This window comes from Hyaena hyaena, unplaced genomic scaffold (assembly GCF_003009895.1).
Source record: "Hyaena hyaena isolate Hyena2069 unplaced genomic scaffold, ASM300989v1 scaffold_445, whole genome shotgun sequence".
Classification (NCBI taxonomy): Eukaryota; Metazoa; Chordata; class Mammalia; order Carnivora; family Hyaenidae; genus Hyaena; species Hyaena hyaena.
Window position 1 is genome coordinate 1,083,341 of NW_024081077.1, and position 24,897 is coordinate 1,108,237.

The 24,897-nt window shown below is 36.2% G+C and overlaps 1 protein-coding gene across 3 annotated transcripts in view; it reads right to left on the bottom strand.

Annotated features, from left to right (window-relative positions):
- Positions 1-24,897, bottom strand: part of TMEM117 (transmembrane protein 117) — a 487,728-nt gene that overhangs the window by 77,039 nt on the left and 385,792 nt on the right. For all 3 annotated transcript variants that reach the window (XM_039253287.1, XM_039253290.1, XM_039253289.1), the window contains one exon: positions 3,770-3,929. In XM_039253287.1, coding sequence (XP_039109218.1) covers positions 3,770-3,929 — 160 coding nt within the window. The remainder of the gene's footprint in view (positions 1-3,769; positions 3,930-24,897) is intronic.

Below are 24,897 nucleotides of genomic sequence, written 5' to 3' on the forward strand. Positions count from 1 at the left end.
TACATCAAATTGTTTACACAATAAATTTAGAAAATCCTATTTAATAAACATTCATAAAAATATTTATATTTTCCCTGAAAATTTTCAGAATTAACCTACTAACTTTGTTAAGATAAAATCTTTATAGAAGTACTGTCAAATTCTAAGGGTTTCTTTTTTTCTTTTCTTCTTACCAAACATTAAAATACCTTTTGATAATTTAAGTTGAATTTTTCTACGATTAGAAAATTCTAGTGTCAATTGCTTTTAAAATCACTTAAAAAAGTCCAATGAGAGAAAATCATTTAGTGGAATTATTCCCTCCATTTCCACTAATTTTGCTACTTTTCTATGTTTCTTTTGTCTGAAATATGTGAATCTAGAATGAAGTAGATCACAGTTTAGTTGGTTATGGACTTGTAGGATATTGTACTATATATCTGTAAATGCCTTGAATACATTTACCTTCTGAGGCTCTGTTTATTTTACCACATGCACTAGTTCCTGAAACTTCAACATGATGCTCCCAAAGGGGGGCAGAGTTTGCATGAGAGTCAGTGCTGAAATGTCACTTCTTTATCCTCATCAAGAGTTATTACTCTGGGCGTACTGCTGCCCACGGAAGGCTCTGTGCTAGGGAAACTCCAGGGACAAGGAGTTATAAGCTATGGTTCCTGCTCCAAAGAGCAGGTAAAAAGTAAAATGGTGATTTGCTGTCCAAGTGAAAAAGTGCTGCAGGAGTTCCAAGGAGGAAGCAGTCACATGGTTTTCACGAGGGGGAGTTGGAATGGTCCTCAGTTGTAGTGTCTAGATGAACAGAGCAGGAGGAGAAACATCTGGGGAGCCAAAGAGGCTTACAGACACCCTGAAATAAGTGTGCTGTGGTCGAGGGCCAAACAGCAAGCCCTTTGGTCTGTGGTAGATCTACAGCATAGGCCGGTCTGGCCTAGAGCTACAGCATCACATACATGTGAGAAAACACAGCAAGGCCAGATGGTGAAGGGCACTGAGAACATGCTCTCGGAGTCCTGACTGAGGTATCTCTGGCTGAGAAGAGGCAAGTACAACGTGGCATTTCAGATCGGAAGTTTATGAGCCTGAGCTGCGCAGAGTGTGTGGGACAAGGGGGCATCTGGAAGCAGAAGTCTGCCCAGGGGATTATTTTACAATAGTAGGGAGGAGACTTGGGACTGAACAGAAGTAGAGAAATGAGAAGAAAGGCTTAGGTCACAAAAGACAGCAAAAGAAAAATCAACAGGGCTTGTTCACTGACTCAGTATTGGGAGAGAAAAGGAGTTAAGGGCCCTAACTCTTGGGCCTCTTTCTGGACTTTCCTTCATACTAGACATCAAGTAATTTAGCTTTTGAGGCCCAGAATCCCCCTGCTTTTCTGTGGAACTGCCTTGCCCCCAGTCTTTTCACTGATGGGTGCGGGACAATCCAATCCTTACAATCATTTCCCCAGGAATCCAGAATTAGGCCTGACAACTAGACAGTCATCTCCCTTTGAGATGCTGGCTGTGGCCATTTCTTTCCATGTGAACTGGGAAGCTGAGATAGTTTCTTTGCAGTAAGAAAAGAGAAGGAAACAGAAGGTGGGGGAGGATGAGAGATGAAGAATAAAAGCTAGGTCTGGGCTCCCTGGTGCACTTTAGTCTCTGCTTTCATGTGTCCCTAAAATGTAACTGCATCCCTCCTCTTTAATTCTGTATAACATCCTTACAATACAGTATTACATCCCCCCCCTGCCTCCCCGTGATTAAGCTAGCTTGGCAGGGTTATTGTTACTTGTGACCAAAATCATCCAAACTGATAGATTCCTCAGCACAAACTATACATTATCAGTCCAGTGGTGCTCTGGCTACTATCTGAACACTTCAGCACTTTACTGACCACATTTTCATGCCATTTCCTTCATCTAGAATGCTTTCCCCTTCCCAATCCTGCTGACTCTACATATATAAATTTTTATTATCCTTCCTTTCTTCCATCTCTCCTTATTAAGTACTTTTTGAGTGATTCCATAATATCTGTAAATTGTAATGTTACATTTCCCCACTTCAAGTCCCTGATCTTAGTGACCTTATTGGAAGAATAATTAAAAAGATATAAAGAGGGTAGAAGGTGATTGATAATAGTACAAAAATCAGGAAATTTATGCTTTCACGTATACAAATTTAAACAAATCCAAAGGTGAGCGGTCTATTCAGTTACTAATACTTTTGACTCTAAAATGGGTTCAAAGAGGTAGGCCATTTGGCAAAAGCAGATATTTTACATAAGGAAATATATCCTTTAGGAGTGTCAGATGAAAGAAGATAAAAACAGCCTCTGAGGGGCACCTGGGTGGCTCAGTCAGCTAAGCAACCAACTTTTGATTTCAGCTTAGGTCATGATCTCCTGGCTCCTGGGACCAGCCCCATGTACAGTCACTCTGTACTGACAGTGTGGAGCCTGCTTGGGATTCTCTCTCCCTCTCTCTCTGCCCCTCCCCCACTTATGTGTACTCTCTCTCTCAAAAGAAATAAACATTAAAAAAAAAAAAAAACCCAGCCTCTGAACAAGTAATGCATAATACACTATTTAGTGCTATGAATTTGATTTTATAAATATCCAGAGGAGGTCTTACAGCAAGTAAAAGACAGATATGGAGCCCACCAATGTTTTCTTATTTTCTCCACTATGCTAAACTATCCCACAGGAAATGAAAAAGAAATACATCAATTTTTAGATGAGATGAGCATTCAATTTTACATCATTTTTTAAATTGATAACATATTTTAAACAGTTATTCATTAAAATAGAAATATATTCCAGGAACCATCTTGAACCTAACGCCTGAGCTATATTATGTAGCAACAACAACAACAAACCATTATTCTCTTTTAAGACACTACAGAATATCACTTATAAAGGGTTCTCTTTGCCTCTAAAATAAGAAAACCAATCTGCGATCTTGTGAAATCTCACATAAATCTGGCACACAATGGCGTTTACCTTCCCTTCAGCAATTGTGGTCTGTGTTCTGGTAACTTACAATGTCTCAGGAGGGAAAATCCAAAATTGCCTTATAAAATCAGTATGAGGATGTGTGGCAAGTGGAAGGACATTTAATGAGCAAAATAAAGTGCCAAGAAATAGTTAATGTTTCTTTCGGCCTCATTCAAAGGAACATTCCTAAGACCCCAAAGCACTCACAGCAGAAGATTACATGAGTAGCACTGGTTAGCGCAATGCTATTATACAAACAATCTGTTGCTGAGCAGGGCAGAAATATTGTTTACATGAAAATGGAATGATCTCTAGTGAGTACTGAAAGAAAGTGATAATTTCCATAACCAGAAAAAGCATTTTTACATCATTCCATTTCAACCGCTTATAAAACCCTGAGTTGCTTTGGCAATTGCTTATCCCTGCTTTGCTGGCTTTATATCATCCTCATCTCTGCAGCTTTTCATTTACTAAATGACAGGGTTTTTTGATGTTGCTTTGCCTTATTTTTTTCCCTGAAGCCTTGGCAGAAAACACCACGATGCTGTATGGTTTCTCAGGGTCCATCTTGGAATGTTGATACAATGAATTTTTGGTGCTACTTTCACAAAAGCCCAGTTAGCTTATCCTCCCAGTAAAACTACTACAGCTATGATCAGAAAAGCCCCTGTTAATAGCAACTGTAAACGATGTACTTCTCTACCTTTATGGAGCCTTTCACTCTACATACAGTGTTTGTTATACTGAGAACAAAGCACAGAGCATTTCAGTGAGAGAAGGGAAATACAAGGACACTTACCTGCATTACAATAAGGAGGTCAAAGACCAAGATGAAAGAAGCCAGGAATGCTCTGGAAACTTCATCACTGGGCAAAAATCCCCGATTCAGTTTGTCCCAGCTGATCCAGTCAGTGGTAATGACAAGTACAACCACAGAAGTGAGAGTAAAGAGAACCGCCCTGCAAGGAACAAGACGCTCATTAAAACCATAGACAGTGAAGAGTTTGTGTAATCTGAGCTTTATCAAATGTCTACCTTTTGCCAAGTACCCTTTGCCAAGGCACAGTCACCAAAATGAAGATGAACAAAGAAGTAAATTAAGTGCTTTCTTCCAAAAGCAATTAGCAAAAGGTATGATAGCATCTATCCCAAGATTTTCCCTTAAGAACATTAAGGTAATGATTACAGAACAAATAATTAACAACAAAAACATTACAAATGGCCTTGGGTAGTACAATATGGGTCCCAAAGAGAACACTGGTGTGTAGCTCTCATTACATGTACATCATTTACTGACAGTAGTAGACACGCATATGTAAGAGCAGAAGGCAGGTGATGAATGGGTGAAGAAGCCTTTGGATTCTATTACGTGCTGCAAAACAGAGGGATAGACCAATCCCATCATCATCCGCATAGCGTGAGGAGCTCCATCGAAGAACTACCGCTACACACCAATGGTGTAGCCATTCTCCTCACCAGACTTGTGTCATAGATGGCTTGTGGACTAGTGACCTGTATAGGTCACACCGTGTTTGATTATTCATTCCTTGTTATAAGATACTAGGGCCTGAGCTTATCTCTTATTCTGTGGCCTCTGTGAAATCTTACATAATTGTATCAGATAGAATTCAATGAATTTTTGTTGAAGTTGTAACAATTAAGCTTTTTATAAAAATCAAGAGTACCTAAGTTAGTCTTTAATATTGACATCAAAGTAAATCTGAATTGTGGGCAGCAAAAATTTAATCTGCCAGAGAATTGACCATGATGTAGTTAAGCCTCTGCTTTCAGAGCTATATTAGTATCTGGATGTTGTTTTGAATTGTATAAAGGACTCTACAGCCACACCACCCTATACACACCTGAGCTCATCTGAATTGTAAACATGAAAATTGAGGAAAAAAGCAATTACTTTGAAAATAATCTAAAGAAAGAAAAAAAAGAAGAAATAAGGAAATATAAAAAGAGAAAAGAAGAATGGAAGAAGATACAAGGAGGTGAAATAATACCTTAGAGGACTACATATCCATTTTGACCATTAACAAACTTGTTTTTGCCCTCTGATGTCTGATAATGATGATACAAAAGAACCACATAGAAAAATGTGAAAATTCTCTTTTCAACTGAACAAAGCATAGATTTCTAAACCTAAATACTGGGTTTGCTTTTTATAACTTATTTCTAACAAGTTATACTTTGATATAATGAATGTAACAAGCCCCTCCTTAGATTTCCCACTTTGTACGGATAGAAAAGATATATTTAAAACATTTTTGAAAAATAAATATATCTAATAAATTTAACTAATTTATTTAAAGAATTTGACTTATGACTTCTAAAATATAAATTACAGAGACCCTACTACCATGTAGAATAACTTTGGTCATTTGCAGAAATTCAAATAGATTAATTAAGCATGGGAGGAATTCTAAATAACTATTACAATTCAATAGAAATGAAATAGCAAATATTACACAGTCAAACATAAGAATAATGGGATTTTAAACAAATTTTTCTCCAAATTAAGTCTGTTTGTTTTTTTTCTTAATTGTTTTGTTTTTTTCTCTTAAGCAAGTACGAAGTTTATATATTTAATGCAATAAATCCCTAGATGGCATATTAGCCCAACAATATCACTCAGAACAAAGTTCCTTTTATCTTCCTTCTCCTCCGTCCTTAATAGGACTTTCACCCTTATCATGGTGAGATGGCTTCTCTATCACCAGACATTTCATCCATGGTCAGGCATTAAGACAGGAGAATGATATGGTTTTTCATATATGGCCTTATTATGTTGAGATATGTTCCCTCTAAGTCTACTTTGTTGATAGTTTTTATCATGAATGGATGTTGCACTTTGTCTAATTCTTTTTTTCTGCACCTATTGAAATGATAATATGGTTATCCTTTATCTTGTTGACTTGATATAGCATGTTGATTGATTTAATTTAAACCACTCTTGCATCCCAGGAATAAATTCCACTTGATCATGGTGAATGATTTTGTTTATTGTCAAGTTGGTTTCCATATAACACCCAATGTTCATGGTGAATGATTTTTTAAATATATTGTTGGTTTTCATTTGCTGAATTTTGGATCTATGTTCCTCAGAGATATTGGGCTGTAAATTTTGTTGTTGTTGTTGTTTTTGTAGTGTCTTTATCTGGTTTTGTCATCAGGGTAATGTTGGCCTCATAAAATGAATTTGCAAGCTTTCCTTCTATTTTCTGGAATAGTTTGAGAAGAATAGGCACTAACTCCTTTTTTTTTTTTTTTTTTTACAAATAGTTTATTGTCAAGTTAGTTTCCANAGTTTCCACATAACACTCAGTGCTCATCCCCATAAGTGTCCTCCTCTATGCCCATCCCCCCCCCCCCACATCCATCAGTCCTCAGTTTTTGTCAGCATTCAAGAGTCTCTCATGGTTTGGAATAGGCACTAACTCTTATTTAAATGTGGTAGAAGTCACCTATGAAGTTGTCTTTTGGGAGATTTTTATGTTACTGTTTTAATTTCATTGCTGGTGATTAGTATGTTCAAATTGTCTATTTCTTCCTGGTTCAGTTTTGGAAAATTATATATTTCCAGGAATTTAACTGTTTCTTCTAGGTTGTCTAATTTGTTGGCATGTTAATTTTCATAATATAATCTTATAATCCTTTCTCTTTCTGTGGTATTGGTTCTAATTTCATCGCTTTCATTTTTAAATTATATTTGAGTCCTCTATCTGTCTGTCTCTCTCTTTTTTTAAGAGACTGGCTAAAGGTTTATCAATTTTGTTGATCTTTAAAAAAAAATAGGTCCTGGCCTCACTGATATGTTCTATTGTTTTTGTTTTGTTTTGTTTTAGTTTCAGTTTTGTTTATTTCTGTCTAGTACTTATTATTTCCTTCCTTCTACTGATTTTGGATTTTGTTTGTTCCTCCTTCTCTAGCATCTTTAAGTTTTAGGTTAGGCCATTTATTTGAGATTTTATTGCTTCTTGAGTTAGGCCTCTATTGCTATAAACTTTCCTCTTAGAATCCCTTTGGCTGCATTCCAAAGATTTGGACCATTGTGTTTTAATTTTTGTCTCCATGTATTTTTTGATTTCCCTTTTGATTTCTTGGTTGACCCATTCATTGTTTAGTAGTATGTTATGTAACTTTCATGTGTTTGTGCTCTATCTAGGGGTGTGTGTGTGTGTGTGTGTGTGTGTGTGTGTGTGTGTGTCTAATTTCTAGTTTCATAGCATTATGGTCAGAAAAGATGCATGATATGACTTTGATATTTCTGAATTTGGATTTGTGGCCTAACATGTAATCTATTCTGGAGAATGATGAGTCTGCACATGAAAATAATATGCATTCTCCTATTTTAGAATGGAATGTTCTGACTATGTCTGTTAAATCCATTTAGTTCAAAGTATCATTTAAGGCCACTGCTTCCTTATTGATCTTCTGTTTGGATGATCTATCCATTGATGTAAATGGATGTTAAATTCTCCTAGTATTTTTGTATTACTATTGAGTAGTCCCTTTTTGTTTGTGATTAAATATCTTATGTATTTGGGTTATTCCAGGGTGGGTGCATAAATATTTACAATTGATATATCTTTTTGTTGCATTGTTCCCATTATTATTATAAAGTGTCCTTTTTTGTCTCCTGTTACAGTCTTTGTTTTAGTCTATTTTGTCCCATATAAGTATTGCTACCCAGGCTTTCTTTTCACTTTCATTTGCATGATAAATCCTTCATTTTCAATGAAAATTTCAAATGAAAATGAAAAAATCATTTACAATCTGAAATGAGGTTTGAAATGAGTCTCTTGTAGGAAGCTTATAGATAGGTCTTGCTTTTTTATCTATTCCATCACTCTATGTCTTCTGTTTAAAATAGGCCATTTGCATTTAAAGTAATTATTGATAGGTATGTACTTACTGCCATTTTGTTACCTGTTTTATGGTTGTTTTTATAGTTCTTCTTGCTCCTTCTTTCTCTTGTTCTCTCACAGTTTGCCAGCTTTCTCTGGTGATAGACTTAGATTCCTTTCTCTTCATTTTTTTACATATCTATTACTGGTGTTTTATCTGTGGTTACCATTAAGTTTGTATATAAGCTTCTTATGTATATAGCAGTCTATATTAAGTTGATGGTCACCTAAGTTTCACTCATTCTTTACTCCTTTCCCCTCCATGTTTTACATATATGGTGTCATATTTTATATCTTTTTATTTTGTGGATTCTTTGACCAATTTTTAAAGATATACTTAATTTTAATGCTTTTGTACTTCCAACTTTTCTTAATCCTACTTGTGGTCTTTCTTTTTGACTCTCTGAGTCCCTTTAGTATTTTTGTAGAACAAGTATAATACCCATGCATTCCTTTATTTTTGTTTATCTGGAAAATTCTTTATCTCTCTTTCTACTCTGAATGATAGCCTTGTTAGATAGATTATTTTTCATTGCAAGTTTTCCTCTTTCAACACTTTGAATACATCATGTCACTCCTTTCTGTCCTGAAAAGTTTCTGCTGAAAAATCTGCTGATAGCCTTATGGGGTTTCCTTTGTAGATAACTATTTTTTCCTTTCTCCTGTTGTTTTAAAAATTCTCTCTTTATCACTACTTTTTGCCATTCTAATTACTATTTATCTTGGTATAGACCTCCTTGGGTTGATTCTTTTGGGAGCTCTCTGTCCCTCCTGGATTTAGATATGCTTTCTTCCCCAAGTTCAGGAAATTTTCAGCTATTATTTCATCAAATAAATTTTCTTCTCCTTTTTCTGGGTTCTTTATAATGCAACTGTTAATATGCTTTAAGGTGTCATTGAGTTCCATTAGTCTATTTTCATTTTTCATTATTACTTTGTGTCTCTCCTGTTCAGCTTGATTGCTTTTCATTATTCTGTCCTCCAGATCATTATTCTGATCCATTCTTCTGTTTTCTCTAGCCTACTATTTAATCTATGTAGTGTATTTTTTGTTTCAGTTACTGAATCCTTTGCCTTTGGTTCTTTTTGATGTTTTCTATATCTTTGTTGAGGATCTCAGTGAAGTCCTCCATTCTTTTCTCAAATGCAGTAAGTATCTTTATAACCATTAAATTCTCTATCAAGCATATTATTTATCTCTGTTTTGTTTGGCTTTCTTGCTGTGATTTTTGTCCCATTCTTTCATTTGAGACATATTCCTCTGTCTCTTCATTTTGTCTAACTTTCTGTCTCTGTTTCTATGTGTTAGGACAGTCAGCTACATCTTCTGCTCTTGAACAAGAGTGGCCTTATGAAGAAGAGGTCCTGTAGTACAGGGTCCCTGTTCACCAGAACCTAGTGCTTCAGGTAGTATTCTCTGTGTTTTACGAGCCCTACTATTTTGACTGAGCCATGTCTGTCTTCAGTCCGTTAATCTGCAATGGCTCTCTTTGCCTACTGTGGGCAGAATTTGGTCCCTGTGGCCCGTCTGGGGCTGCCTTAAGTTGAGTCAGACTAAGTATTTTCCAGAGGTTCTGTAGCACTGAAATACAGAGTGCTTTCCCTCTGTTATTCCTTGAGAAACTTTCATTAGTAGCAGGGCCTGCAGTCAGATGTCTGCCCCCTGCCCACTGTTGGGGCAGCAGTTGAACTGGTATATGTGGTTATCTTCCTCTCTCCTTGGGGCAGGAGTCACATTGGAGTGGTTCTGGCCACTGATGGGCCTGTTTGCACACTGCCAGGCTTGTGGCACTGCTTTGCATTGGCTGTGGCCAAGGGCATATTGGAGGGAGTGTGGCATGTGGTGCCAGCAAGGTCCAAGTTCATCCGCTGAGGGAGAGGATCTGCAGCCACCAGGGAAAAACTCCTGCCAGGCCAGCTGGGTTGGAGGGGGTAGATCCACAGATGTGTGCATGGGTCGTGTGCACTGTTAGCAGTCTAGATGGAGAGTGTTGCTTGGCACTGATTCCCAAAGATGTCCTTGTATCTAGGCTGGGGGCCCAGGAAGGAAATGCTATCCACCAGTTCTTCTGTTCCTAGAGGGGTTTCCCAAAGATCTCTGTCCCTCCAGAACATGCTGGATAGACTTTATCACGCTATGATAATTCAGTTAGAACACCAGTTTAAAAGAGCCATGACTCAGTTAGGTTATACAAAAACAGTCACTTTTATGTGAAACTGCTACAAAGGAAACAGCAATGGTAGCAAATTGCTATTAGAGTTATGTACCACTTATAATGTGCCAAGCATTGGTATAAGCACTTTACACAAATTAACTTATGTAACTTATATAATCCTTACAAACCTATTATCACCACCCCCAATTTAAGTGCAGAAACTGAAAGTTCAAATAACTTGACCTGAGTTACAGACTTGAAAAGTTACATCAAATATAAGAGATGAGTCATATGAGATGATTCACATCCAGGCTGTCTTACAACAGTCTGTGTCATAACCATTGTACAGATTGCCTCTCATAGGAAGCTCTTGAATACTGTCCTCCTGTAACTGTGTAGCTAGGATATCATTTATTTTCCTTTTTTTAATTAAAAATATAATACTGGAAATTTATCATCCAGAAATACTTAACATTGAAAAGTAATACTGACAGACACTGACAAGACCTGGTAGGCAACAGTTAAAAGCAGTATTTTCATGGCAGTAAAAATGGAACCTCATAAATGCTGGCCATAAATGCAACATTCTTGGGTTTTATTTAACCAATATGATTGAAAAGATGTTTACTCTGGACCATGATTCTTGGGGAGTTCCAGCTTCTCTTGTAAGTACCATCCAATTAACCAATTATCTGGATTATTTCCTTTCAGGCTATAGCCAATGCCAGCAGGACACACTGGCTCATCAATTTCACTGTCTCTGGGTTCTGGCCAATGGTCAAATGGAAAAAAAAAAAAAAACTCATAAATAATTATCAGCTTCAGTGGTTAGTCTCAATTTCATGTTTCAGATTTCTAGTTTGTTTAGCTTTCCTGAATTATTGCTAATTCCTCTTAGATTAATAAGAGTTAGAAGGTGAGACCAAGAAGGGTTAACAGAGCTTTTTTTTTTTCTTTAAGTTTTTATTTAAATTTTAGTTAGTTAACATATCATGTAATATTGCTTTCAGGAGTAGAATTTAGTGATTCATTATTTACATATAACACCCAGTGCTCAACACAAGTGCCCTCCTAATACCCATCACCCATTTAGCCCCATAACAAAGCTTTTCTAATCCAGCCATTCCCAACCTCTGGGTAGGCTCGGGGGAACCACAGAGTTGTTCATAAGGAAGCGTACATTCATATGTGCACTAAGAGTCATTGATAAAGTGCACAAACAAAATGTTTCCAGAGAGGTTAGGGGACTTGCTCATGTCAAATAGACTGCCAGTGACAGAACTATAATGAGAATCTATGGATTCTGAGCACTCCTCTTAGAGCAAACCATTAGAGCAAACCACTTTCTCTCTTCAGCTGAAAATCTTCAGATATCCTCAAAAATGTAGTATCATCTTGATATCATCTGGAAATTTACTCATTTTACATCCTACTCAAATATCTATTATATTTGGTGATCAGAGACAGAGTAGACCATGTAAGTAAATCCACTTAATCCTCAAATGTGGTTTAATTCGTAGTCCTAACCACTTCTTCACCATAACTTCTAGATTTTTTAAAATGCTGACCTATTTTAAGTAACTAAATTAGTTAATATTGTTGTCCTTCTTTCATTTATAACCATTTTAAGATATACTTATTGCACAGTCAAATAGCCTGAAACCAGGCATTAAATACAGAGAAGCATTTACATTAGGTCCTAAGGTCTAATACACTTAGGGTTAACTATCATACAATTTCATCTTAATAAAACCAGGTAACAGGGATGTACAGAATCTCCTAATACAGGTTGAGCCAAACAGGGGTGCCTGGGTGGCTCAGTCAGTTAAACATCCATCTTTGGCTCAAGGTCATGATTTTGCAGTTCGTGAGTTTGAGCTCCATGTCAGGCCCTGTGCTGACAGCTCAGAGCCTGAAGCCTGCTTTGGATTCTGTGTGTGTCTCTCTCTGTGCCCCTCCCCTGCTTGCACTCTTTCTCTTTCTCTCAAAAATAGATAAACATTTTTTAAAAATTTAAAAAACAAGTTGAGCCAAACAAACTTGCCAAAATTTGGCCATGCATTATTCATGTGCTTCAACATGCTAACTGTGCTTTAATGTGTTTTAATATTAGTTATTACTCATGTTCTAAAATGTCTATAATCTTTTATTCCAATCATGAATATCATATTCTTTTCTGATCATGCTACCCAATTATTGTAATATCTAAAAGGTAAAAAAAAATCACTTTTATTTCTTTTTATACAATGTTGAAACTCAACCAAAACAAGTCAGATCATGTTTCATAATTACTCATAGCAAAATAAAAATCTAAGAATCCTATTAAAAATTAAGGTTTAAGGTTACCACTACAATAAAATAATGCTTGGCTCAAGATAGCAAATTTAATTTTACAATTAAGATATGATATTTCAAACTGCTAAATATATGAAATGAAATATGACATGACATGTGATTTAAAATGGTTTAATATCATAATTTCTAGCCATGTTGTTTTGAGAGAAGAAATACAAGCAGGCATTAGCAGAGAAACTGAAAAACTGAGAGCCAATTCAAACATCCAGTTCCCCTCTGAACACTAAGTACCAGCACAAAGAAGTCACAGATGGCCATGAGAGAATGCCAACCCCTTTCATTTTGCTTGTTTTAATTATCAAGGTTGTCATTTCCACTCTGAGAAAAACAGTCACTACTTGGGTCCTCAAGCCAGTTTCCATCCTGAAATATGTGAGTTTACTCAGCACTGTAGCCTAGTGATGAAGTAAGTCAAGGTTTCTATTTAGGAAGTTGGTAAGGAAATGGTTTAGGGTCCTTCTGCTCTCCTACTGAGATCAGAAAGCAGCAAGGAAATACAAAGGTAATGTTTGCTAAGTGACCTAGTGAAAGAGCACAGATTTTCCATATGGCTTTTATTAAGAAAATGTCACTGCCAGTTCTTGGCCAAACTGAACAAATTTGTTAAGATGGGATCCCTGAGAAAGGAGATGCAGTTATTAACTTGTGTGTGGCTTCATTGGGATCTAGAGTCTGCAAATGAAATTATTGGCTGTACAGTTGTCCATTAAACTATATGTTTAAGTGGTGTTATTTATCTACATATCTCTCTATTACTCCATGAAGAGAAGTGCCATAACCACACAGGAGCTCAAAAAGCACTGAGAAATTGAAATGAGCAAACAGTCTGGTAACTCTTGTTTCTGAGAGGTCTGAAAAAGATGCCTCTGGGTTGGGGCATTTGGCCATGCATGTTGTAATTTGTGTGAGAAGCTTCCCGACATTCTAATCATATCAACAATGTCCCTTGGAGTTCTTCAGTGTCCAACCTACAGCTTATGTGGGTTTCTAAGCATCAGTGATCTTAATGTAAGAGGTGGCAAGTGAAATGACTGTATTTTTTTTTTAGGGGCTTGAATTCTTCTACTTATGTCTGAGTGATGTTGGTTTACCTAGAGGTACTTGAAAGTAGATTACTGATATAAAGTATAGTATATACCGATATATGTATATACATTTATATATATGTATATATACATACACACACAATGATATATATAAACTATATATATATATATATATATATATACACACACACTGATATATATATAAAGCATATATATATATACTGTTATAAAGTATAGTATATACTGATATATATATAATATATATACTGATATAAAGTAAAGTATATAAAGCCAATGCAATAAGAAAATTACAATGCAATAAGAAATTTATGTTTCATAAACATAATGAGCATGTGATCCTGTATGTCTTTCAGCAAACTCACCAGCCCCATTTTTCTTCCTAGTGAATTACCTTACACATATGAAATAATTCACCTATTTAACAGAGGAAAACATATGAGACATACTTTATTGTTTCCCTGGGTATAAAATATTACAAGTTCAGTAATGAAAGTGATAATAAAGACAGCATTATAGATATATACCCATCAACTATAGGTAATGCTAGCAAGAACTATACCCACTATTGTTTAATGAAGATAAAATGATAACTATGATATTACAAGCATAGTTTCAACTTTTACAAATGCAAAGGAGAAATTTTTAACCAAACATATGAAGTAGTATATTTTCCTGCTGTGAAATTTGCTTTTAAAAAAACAAGAAAGACTAGTGTCTTGTCAAGTGGGAGTGAGGAGGATTAAAGTACGCTTTATTTGATTTTAAAAATAGGATGGATTTACATACTAGGTTAAAAAATATAAAGGTTTGAATAAAATTTTGTGACTTTCTTGAAGCCAAGATGTTTACATAAGTCAAAACCAAGGCCAAGAATATATTTTGAGTATCATCTCAAACATCATTTGAAAAGGATGTACCATCAGAAGACCCTCCATTGGGAAGAATATGTTTAGAAGTCTCCATAAGTACCCCTGGAAGAAAGAATCTTTTCAATAACCTTGGGCACATGGTATAATGGCTACGAAAGTAGATATTATGAACATAAAATACTTTTCTCTTAAAAGAAGATGAAAATAGACAACAGGTAGAGAAAAATTCCCTAGACTTGTACAAGAATACTTAAAGGAAGTAATATCACATCACAATGGAAGATCACAACATTAGCATTAGACTTCATAGGAAACATACTTCATTCTTGAATTCTAAGGGAAGGGATTTTAAAAAATTATCTAAAGCTTTATTATTGCAGATATATAGGTAGTTTCTCTTGGGAACTTGTGAAGAATCTATGAATTATTTAAAAATAATTCAGGAAAAAGGGGAAGAAATACACTGCTTCACTCAAAAACAGGAGAGGAGCATGCTGGCATTAGTGATCAGAGGACCGATTCGTAAGTTTAATTTAATTAACAATTAATTGCTGGCATTACAAACCAGATCATCAACCTTGTCTGGTCAACCCAGTGAAGAATTCTGAAGCTATATAAGAAGTGTAGTTTCATCAAGAATTTAGAAAGTACCTTGATAGAAAATGCTACTTGGGGTAATGTACAAGATTGAAAAACAGTTACTGTGTTTTGAATGAGAAAGTTATATTGTAATGCATGCAAAAGCAGAGAACTCAAGAAACATTTGTTGAGCATTTATTGTGCCAAAGGCACAGAGCTAAGCTGAAGGGACACAGGAATGATCTCTGCCCTTAAGGAGTTTGTTGCCAGTTGAAGGACGCTAATATATACAAAACAATCATATCCAAAGTTAAGTAAGAACCATGATACTATGGAAGTTTGCAGGAATGTCCCATTTTTTATTCAAGTATGCAGAGTAGCTAGGAGGTTTAAGGAAATCAAGCCTAAAATATGAATATATTTCTACAGTGGAAATAATACTGTAGGCAAAAAACAAATTTGAAGGCAATATGGAAATGGCAGTAGGTGGGTACTGAAACATGGAGGGAAAGTGGCAGATGTTGACACAGTTTCTAGACTGTGTGACTAAAAGGACTGTGATGCCATTAACTGAAGTGAGAAATATGAAAGAAAAAAGAAATGAAATATTTTGAATTCCGTTTTAAATTGAAAAACATAAAAGGAATACCAAGACCAGAATCTTAAACATAACCTATTTTTATGGTGTATCCAGAGAAGGATGGAGACTGGTAAGGCCAGAGATAGATGAAGTGATATAGAAAGAGATCCAGAAGAAAACAATATTATAGAGGCCAGAGAGAAAGACAATCTCATAATGAATTGATGGACAAAAATTCCAAATACTACATAGAGGTTTTATGTGATAAAGATTAAAGATGGACTACTATTAAAGATACATCTTTCTTCAACACAAGAGTCCTTTGAGAACAACAAAATTGGACATAAACATAGTCTTAGGGATTTTTCTCTGTAAACTCAGATACAGGTCTAATATGTATTCTACTCCCAGGATCTCTATTAGTAAAGGAAGAGAAAATTGAGGGAATTATTTGTCTAATTTGGTTTAAAACCACTTGGTGGCAATTAGCTAAGTAATTGGCAGTTTTATTAGAGTTTACTCAAATATCTCAGGCAAAGGTATTTAATGCTTCAATTTTCTGGTATGTTTTATGAACAGAAAACAGCCACTTTAAGTCATTTTGTTTTGTAAACATGTATTTCTCAGTAAAAGATTTTGACTTTGACTTGATCATTTCTTTATTAAGGGAAAGCAGTTAGCATATATATTTTGAGGAATTACTATGTATCATACTTAGAATATTCTAAGACAAATATATCTACTCTTGAGTACCTTATAATATAAGGAGGGAAATAACCTATTATGTAATTAGAGAGAAAAGACTATCATATACCAACATATAATCAGGAATAAAGGAAAGTGTTAAGGTGACAAGGGAATTACTTCTTACCTTGGACGAAGAGAAAAAAAAAAAAGATCATCTTAGCTAGAGGAATAAAATTGCTAGGAAACATAATATTGTATCATGAGGCAATGTATAAATCAGACTACATAAAGCAAAAGATGGGGAATACTGATTATGTAGTAAACACATTAAGGCTGGTTGTTTATAGGTGAGCCCATATTGTTAGTGGCCTTAAGGTCTGATTTGATGCTATAGAAAAGAGATGCTCTTGGGGCACCTGGGTGGCTCAGTCAGTTAGGCACCCAGCTTCGGCTCAGGTCATGATCTCGTGGTTTGTGGGTTTGAGCCCCGTGTTGGGCTCTGTGCTGACAGCTAGCTCAGAGCCTGGAGCCTGTTTCAGATTCTGTGTCTCCCTCTTTCTCTGACTCTCCTCTGCTCACTCACTCTCTCTCTTAGAAATAAATAAAACATCAACAAAAATTAAAAAGAAAGAAAAGAGAAGCTATTGACTGCTTTTTTTAAAGTTTATTTATTTATTTTGAGAGAGAGAGAGAGATAAGCTGGGGAGGGGTAGAGAGAGATGGGGGAGAGGGAGAGAGAGAGAGAGAGAGAGAGAGAGAGAGAGAATCCCAAGCAGACTCTGTGCCATCAGTGCAGAGCCCAATCGGGGGCTTGATCCCAAAATTGTAAGATCATGACCTGAGCCGAAGTCAGACACTTAACTGATTGAGCCACCCAGACACCTGAGATGGTACTGATTATTTTTAAAGTAGCATAATATCCTTTACAGACATTGTTTTGCAGGATGGCTTCCATCTTGGAAGGGTGTGAAAACTCAGATTGAGAAGGAGGAGAAAGTACATTATTGCAGTAAAGCATGGATGATATGGCTATAACTAACTTACCACTATACAGAAAAAAACATATAAAATATATTTGAAAGTAAAGTCAGTAGAGCTTATGATAAACGTGGATGACAATTATGGAAAGAGGAAGTTGGAAAGAAAGTTGATTTGAGAACAGAAGTCGATGAAACAGATATTCAGATAGCTTCAGAAGTTTGCATTTGTTTGTCCCGGACCTCTAGGTTCTTGCAGTGGGCAAAATTCTAAGATGGCTGCCAATGTTCTTTGTTGTGTAGAATCTCCTCCCCTTGAGAATGGGCTGAATCTATGAATGTGTTAAGGTATCTCTCTTGTGATTATGTTAGCTTTTATTTCAAGGAAAATTTCAAGGAAAATTTCAAGGAAAAAATCAAAAAAATATTTAATTAAGATTACCAATTAGTTGACTTTGGGTTAATCAAAAGGGAGATTACATGTGTGGACATAAACTAATCAAAGAAGCTCTTTAAAAGCAAAGAGTTTTCTTTGGCTGGGAGCAGTAGAAATGGAGAGATTTGAAGCATGAGAGGGAGTTCTCTGTTGCTGAGATGGATGGGATTATGGGACAAGAATATGAGGGGCCTTTAGAAGGTAAGAGCAGTTGTGGCAGATAAAGGAAACCTCAGTCCTTAGCTAAAAGGAACTGAATTCTGTCAACAACAGAATGAGTTTGGGAAAGGGCCTCATGCTCCAAATGATAATGCAGCCAGACAACTTGATTTAAGCCTGAGCAGAGAAGCCGGCCATATCTTGCCAGATGTCTGACCTATAGAATTATAAGGTAATAAATGGGTGGTAGACACTAAATTTTTGGTAACTTGTTAGACAGCAACAGAAAACTAACACAGGTCTAGAAACCAAGAATTCTTAGGTTCCTAAAATAATTGCTTATTGGAAATATTTCCAAGAAAGATATTAAGAAGAAATGTTTAGCTCTTGATATCTAAGATAATTAAGATAAACTAAAATCATGATCCATCCAAACTAGAAAATAAAACTAGGCTTCTGTGGAATATCTATTCACAGGACAATACTCATTGAATTAGAAAACCAAAATTAGCCTTATGAGAAAATTTGGTCCAGCTACTTGTCTCCAAGTGCATAAATAATTATACAGAGAAGGCTGTCTTTTCTTAAAATTCAGCAAGAAAGAACAACATTTTCAAAGTGCATCCAAGCATATTTAAATCCCATCTAATACCTAAATGCAATTTCTCTTAGTTAAATTTAACTACCATAGCTCTAGACGATTATTAGTCAGGATCTACTTTCTGAGAAAAACTCTTCACATATTTAAAAAGAAAACCTTGTCAAAAGAAAGAAAGGAATGGGTCTCCAGTCATGGTTCATACTACTTATTTATGTTCACTTGGAAAAGACAGCTATCCTCTCAGGCTTATTTTCTTGATCTCTGAAATAATGATAATGATCATGATATGAGGAAAAAGAAGTAGGTGATGATGATAGCAGTTAAAATATATTAGGTGGTTATAATTACATTATTATGTTCATATACTCATTTCTCAAACCAATCCTATGAGATAAATATCATTAACCACTTTGGATTTCATAAGAATATAGACTTTGAAAGATTAAGTAGCTTGTCTAAGATCACCAAGCTATTTAATACAGTAATTAGATATAAGCTCAAGTCTCTGACTCCAATGCCAACCTCTTAGCCAGCATGTTATTATTACTTACCTATTTATGACATTGTGAGAGATAAATAAAATAATATACGCAAAATAGCACTAAACATTTTAAATGCTGATATTACATTTAAAAGTCAATAATTCAGTCATTCTAAATTTAGTCTTCTTTCTCCAAATTACTCAAGAAGTCGTCAATGATAAATGTGCTACAAATTCTATCACTCATAAGTAGTTGGGGAAATTTTACTTCACATTAGAAAAGTAATATTTTGTTGCTCTTGTTGTTGTTTTAAATTAGAGGTGGTGTGTTAAATACACAAGAACGGATTTATCATCAGTAATAATTTTCTCTGTTTGGTAGCAGTCAGTGATAAAAGGGCCACCCACTCCAAAGCCAGGTGTGTGCTGGTGTAAACACAGAAATATCTGATTTGGGGACTCGGTGACAATTGGGACTTGGAGAGTATCATCCATCAACTTAGTGAAATGAAGTGGTTTTCAAAAATTATCATTTTAAAATTAATTTTGAGAGCATTAAAAGGATCTAGTCTCTGTTAGGTAATTTCCCAAAGGAGGTTTTTTTTTTTGCTTTTTTTTTTTTTTAAATAAAATTTGGATCAAATTCACTCAGTTCAAAGGTAAATTCAACCTAGTTGTTGGCTTCATTCCCTAGCATTTAGGCACGCAGCTTACTAACATCCTTCACTTCCTTATCTAAGAACAGGGACCTCCAAGTCACATTGACCTTCCTCTCCAGCTTAGAGATTTTAGAAGGCTAAAGACTGGTTCACCCTCCTTTTCCTCAGAAGATTTTTATACCCTTTTTTGGTGCATGGTCCTTTGACACTGGCGATGCCACATGAATTTAAGTGCATGTTTGGCAACAAGATGTTGGGACTACATGAGTCCAATGAGTATTTTATTACAGCACATTGGAAGGGACTCCTCAAAAGAAATGTCAAAATTTTCATGCTTCTTACATTTGTGATGGTAATTCAAACTGCTCATAATGGGATATGAGAGGCTATAATGTTGGTACTGGTTGGTGGAGACTTCCTGTATCATTCACCTATTAGACCCTGAAGGGCTACACTACTGCTAAGGAGAAATGAGATGTGTGTAAGAGGGGGAACTGTGGAAGGCTGCCCTAGAATTGAAGTTTAACTGCAGGATGGTCTGATATAAGGAGAGAAAAAAAAATGTACAAAGAAAACCAAAGAAAATTTGTTTCTTAAAATTCCTACTTCTAGAGCACCTGGGTGGCTCAGTTGGTTAAGTGTCTGAGTTTGGCTCAGGTCATGATCTCACGTTTTGTGGATTCGAGCCCTGCATCTGGCTGTGTGCTGACAGCTCAGAGACTGGAGACTGCTTCAGATTCTGTGTCTCTCTTTCTCTCTGACCCTCCCCTGCTCACTCTCTGTCTCTCAAAAATAAACAAACATTAAAAAATTAATTTTTTAAAATGTTTTTAATTTTTTTCTGAGAGAGAGAGACAGCACGAGCAGGGGAGGAACAGAGAGAGAGGGACATAGAATCTGAAGCAGGCTCCAGGCTCTGAGCTAGCTGTCAGCACAGAGCCCGATGCAGGGCTCGAACCCACGAACCACGAGATCATGACCTGAGCCGAAGTCCAACACTTAGCCGATTTTCTGAATCTATCTTTTATAACAGCATTAATCCATTTCTGCTTTTCCAAATAAGCCATGTCTAGTTCCATATACATGCCTGTGCCAAATCTCAAATTCTTAAATGTTTCTACTTGTTAGGGAAGCACATTTCCCGCCCTCCTTTTTTTTTTTTTTTTTTTTAAGGTTTACTTATTTATTTTGAGAGAGAGAAAGACAGAGAGTGAGTGAGCACCAGTGTAGGAAGGGCAAAGATAGTGTGAGAGAGAATCCCAAGCAGGCTCTGTGCTGTCACCGCAGAGCCCAATGTGGGGCTCACTCCCACAAACCTTGAGATCATAATCTGAGCCGAAGTCAAGAGTTGAACCCTTTACTGACTGAGCCACCCAGACAACCCTTTTCTTTTGTTGTTGATAGCCTTGTTTGTGGGGATGCATTAAATGATTTTTAGCAAATATTAAACCCCATTGGCTGAAAACTAAGAAACCAAATTAAATTTTTAGGCAGTTCATGAATATTCAAAGAAAAAAATCTTTTACTTAATGATGATAAGAGTACTTTTGCTAACCACTCCAAATACTATTGTTTTAATGAAGAGTATGAAAGGAAATACATCTATAATCGCAATGAGAATATAAGATAGATTTTGATGAATTTCATAAAAAAGTAATTAGATTTGACATATGTGACAGAGAGTGAAAGAAGCAGGAGCACAGACACACACAAAGACTCAGCAGAGAGACCTTCATTCTAGTGACATTCCAGAGATGCTCAAAGCAAGGAGATGGCATGTATGAAAAGCAGGAAGGGAAATTCAGTGCAAATAGGTTAAGAGGCTTCACTTTATTCTATTCTCTTACTACCCTTAATTTTGGACAACTGAGTGAGTCCGGGGAAAAAAAGTCTGTCGGACCTTGATTCTGGTTACCTGGATTTCCATTCAACCAAAGTTATTGTTTTTTTAATTTTTTAAATGTTTACTCATTTTTTTAGAGACAGAGAGAAACAGAGTATGAGCAGGTGAGGGGCAGAGAGAGAGGGAGACAGAATCCAAAGCAGGCTCCAGGCTGTAAGCTGTCAGCACAGAGCCCGATGCAGGGCTCGAACCCACAAACCATGAGATCATGATCTGAGCCAAAGTCAGATGCTTAACTGACTGAGCCACCCAGGCGGCCCTCCCTTGGCCAAATTTAATGTTATCACCTTAATTGCATTGCACATCATCATTTACTTGATTTAACACCGAATTCACTTAAAGAATATAACATGATTTAAAAACCATTGTGAGTTTACAAATGTACTAAATCAATAGATGAAACACGGAAGGCAATTACAGTTTCAAGAATAGAATATGTTATTAATAATAATAAAGTTTATATTAAATAAAAAATAATAATAAATGTGTGGAGGGTGAGGGAGAAGAGGTAAGAAAATTCTGGGTCATTATTTAAGGTGAGAATTAAAAGAAACAAAACTAAGACTGTAAAGAGAAGTCTGGAAGAAGCATTATAAGGTAGTATAAGAGAGTAAATTTCCCGTTATTGATAGTTTGTGATTAAGAGTTACTGTTTAAACTTCATAAATTAAAAAAATAGAGTAATAAGATCATTTAGGATTATTTTTAAAAAGAGCTAAATACAGGAATTTTAGGTGGTCACTCTGGAGAGTGGGACTAGTAGTAGTAATAATTTACTTTCCATTTTATGTCTTTCAGTGCTAACTTGAGTTTTTGTTTTTATTTTTTATCATGTGCATTATTACTTATATGGTAGTTTTAAAAAATTACATAAGAAACCCACAAGCCCTCCTTCTTTAAAAGTCATACAACAGAGGAGTGCCTGGGTGACTCAGTAAGTTGAGCCTCCTACTTTGGCTCAGGTCTTGATCTCATGGTTCATGGGTTTGAGCCCTCATTGGGCTCTGTGCTGACAGCTCAGAATCTGGAGCTTACTTCAGATTCTGTGTCTCCCTCTCTCTTTGCCCCTCTTTTGTTTACACACTCTCTCTCACTCAAAAATAAACATTTTTTTTTAAAAGTGATATAATAGAAACATAAGAAAACTTGTCTTAGATATCAGACTTCCATGAAACTATTACTATATTTATAAGATAAAATTTCCCAATGTATTTAATGAGTCTGGTAAAGATAGTAAAAAAAAAAAAAAAAAAAAAAAGAAAAAGAAAAGAAAAGAAAAGGAAAGAAAAGAAAAGAAAAGAAAAGAAAAGAAAAGAAAAGAAAAGAAAAGAAAAGAAAAGAAAACTATGGGTCAGTCTCAACATGAAATGATGTTCATATTCACCAGAGTTCAAGCAAATTAAAATTTAAACAAAATAGAAACACCTCCCCACACCTATTAATTTGACAAAGAGTGAGCCTGACAGTACCAAGTATTGGTGAGGATATGGAGTAGTGTGAACTGAATGATGGGTGCTTAACCTGTTACTGCCACTTTGAACAACTATTTAGTATTACATAACACAAGTGACAGTACACATACACCATAAACTACTTCTGGATATATGCCCTAGAGAAGTTCTTATAATACACACTAGAATATTTCCAGCATTATTGATCATGGTAACAACAAAAAATCTGGAAACAATACTAATACAACAGATATATAAATCACCTTGTATTAATCCAAAGAAATATTTACAGCAATGAAAATGAATAATTCACAGGTAAACCAACAACATGCAAACTCACAAATGTAATGTAGCCTGAAAAAGCATGAAATAAAAGAATGTGTACATTTGTGTAAAATCCGAAAATGGGTAATCCATAATATATTACTGAGGGATACATATATGATTTGTAAAACTGTAAAAAATCCAAGTAAATTATTATTATAGAACATGAACTGTCATCACCTTAAGGAAGCAAAAAACTGTGATTTAGGATATTTCTGGGTCCCTATGTTTGTCTATTTTTTGACCTGAGTCATGGTTAATGCACTCTGCATGTCTGTGTGTGTATAAAAGAAAAAAATGGGGTCTTATTTCTCCCTTGAAAGAAGATAACCATGATCAAGTAGAATTTTTTTCATGGACCTTAACTGATGAATAAGTCAAAGGATAAAGAAAATCCTCATGAAGGGCAAACAAGTATTTGAATGCGATTTAACATCTTACTCATACAAACTCTTATTAGATAACCTAAATATTAAAATTTGAGGGCGCCTGGGTGACTCAGTCGGTTAAGCATCTACTTCAGCTCAGGTCATGACTTCACGATTCATGGGTTCAAGTCCTGTGTCGGGCTCTGTGCTGACAGCTCAGAGCCTGGAGCCTGTTTCAGATACTGTATCTCCCTCTCTCTGTACCTCCCCTGCTCATGCTGTCTCTCTCAGAAATGAAGAAAAAAAACACTGAAAGTTAAAAAAATAAATAAAATAAAATTTGATATATTAAATATCAATAATCACTATAGTAAATGTCAAAAGGAATATGTATATATGTATATATCTTGATAGAGAGATCATATATATATGTTGATAAAGAAAAGGGAGGGGCAGAGAGAGAGGAGAGAGAATCTTAAGCAGGCTCCATGCTCAGCACAGAGCCCAGTGTGGGGCTTGATCTCATGATCAAGCTCATGACCTGAGCCAAAATCAAGAGTCCGATGCTTAACTCACTGAGTCACCTAGTGCCCCTGGAAGTATATTTTTAATATGATAAAATATCTACATTATCTTTCTTTTTGAGAAAACACCACACACATTTAAAGAGATAATAGAAGTGAGTGAAAAATGAACATTCCTATTTAGGTATAAATTAAACAAAATGTACACACAGAGAGAGGGCAAGATGGCGGAGAAGTAAGGAGCTCCGTACTTGCACTCGCGCCCATACATCACACAGAAAAGATCTGAAGCCATTGGAAACCTTACAAAACCTGAGAGATTGGGAGAAAAAAGACGCAGAATCCACTGAGAGAGCCTTCTAACGTTAGTGCGAACCGGGGAAGATAAAATGGGGCCGGGATCGGAGACTCCAGGGTGGGAGGCGATCCCCCTCTACCCTCTACGGGGAGTGAGAGGGGAAAAGGAGAGAGTCCGAAACAGAAGAACCTCCGCTCGGGGGAGAAAAACCTCCGCTCGGTGCATAGAAAGACCATACTTGCCAAATACCTGCACACCAGGTGCCCTCGCGCCAACTGGTCCTGGGGAGGGCTGAGACACAAACTGCTTCTTTGTGCTGGTTCCTGGAGTTGGATTTCAGAGCAGCGGCGCGCCTGCCGCCATTGTAGCTCCAGGGCGGCTGGGGCCCCTGAAAGAGCCGCGCGGGCACCAGGCATCCGCGCTCCTGGCTGACTGGGGCTCGAGAGGGAAGGCAAGGAACTAAAAACTGGGAAATGAGCCTGTGAGTTCGTGTTTCGGGTGACGAGCCATAGAGGGACCCGGTATTCCTCACTCCAGCGG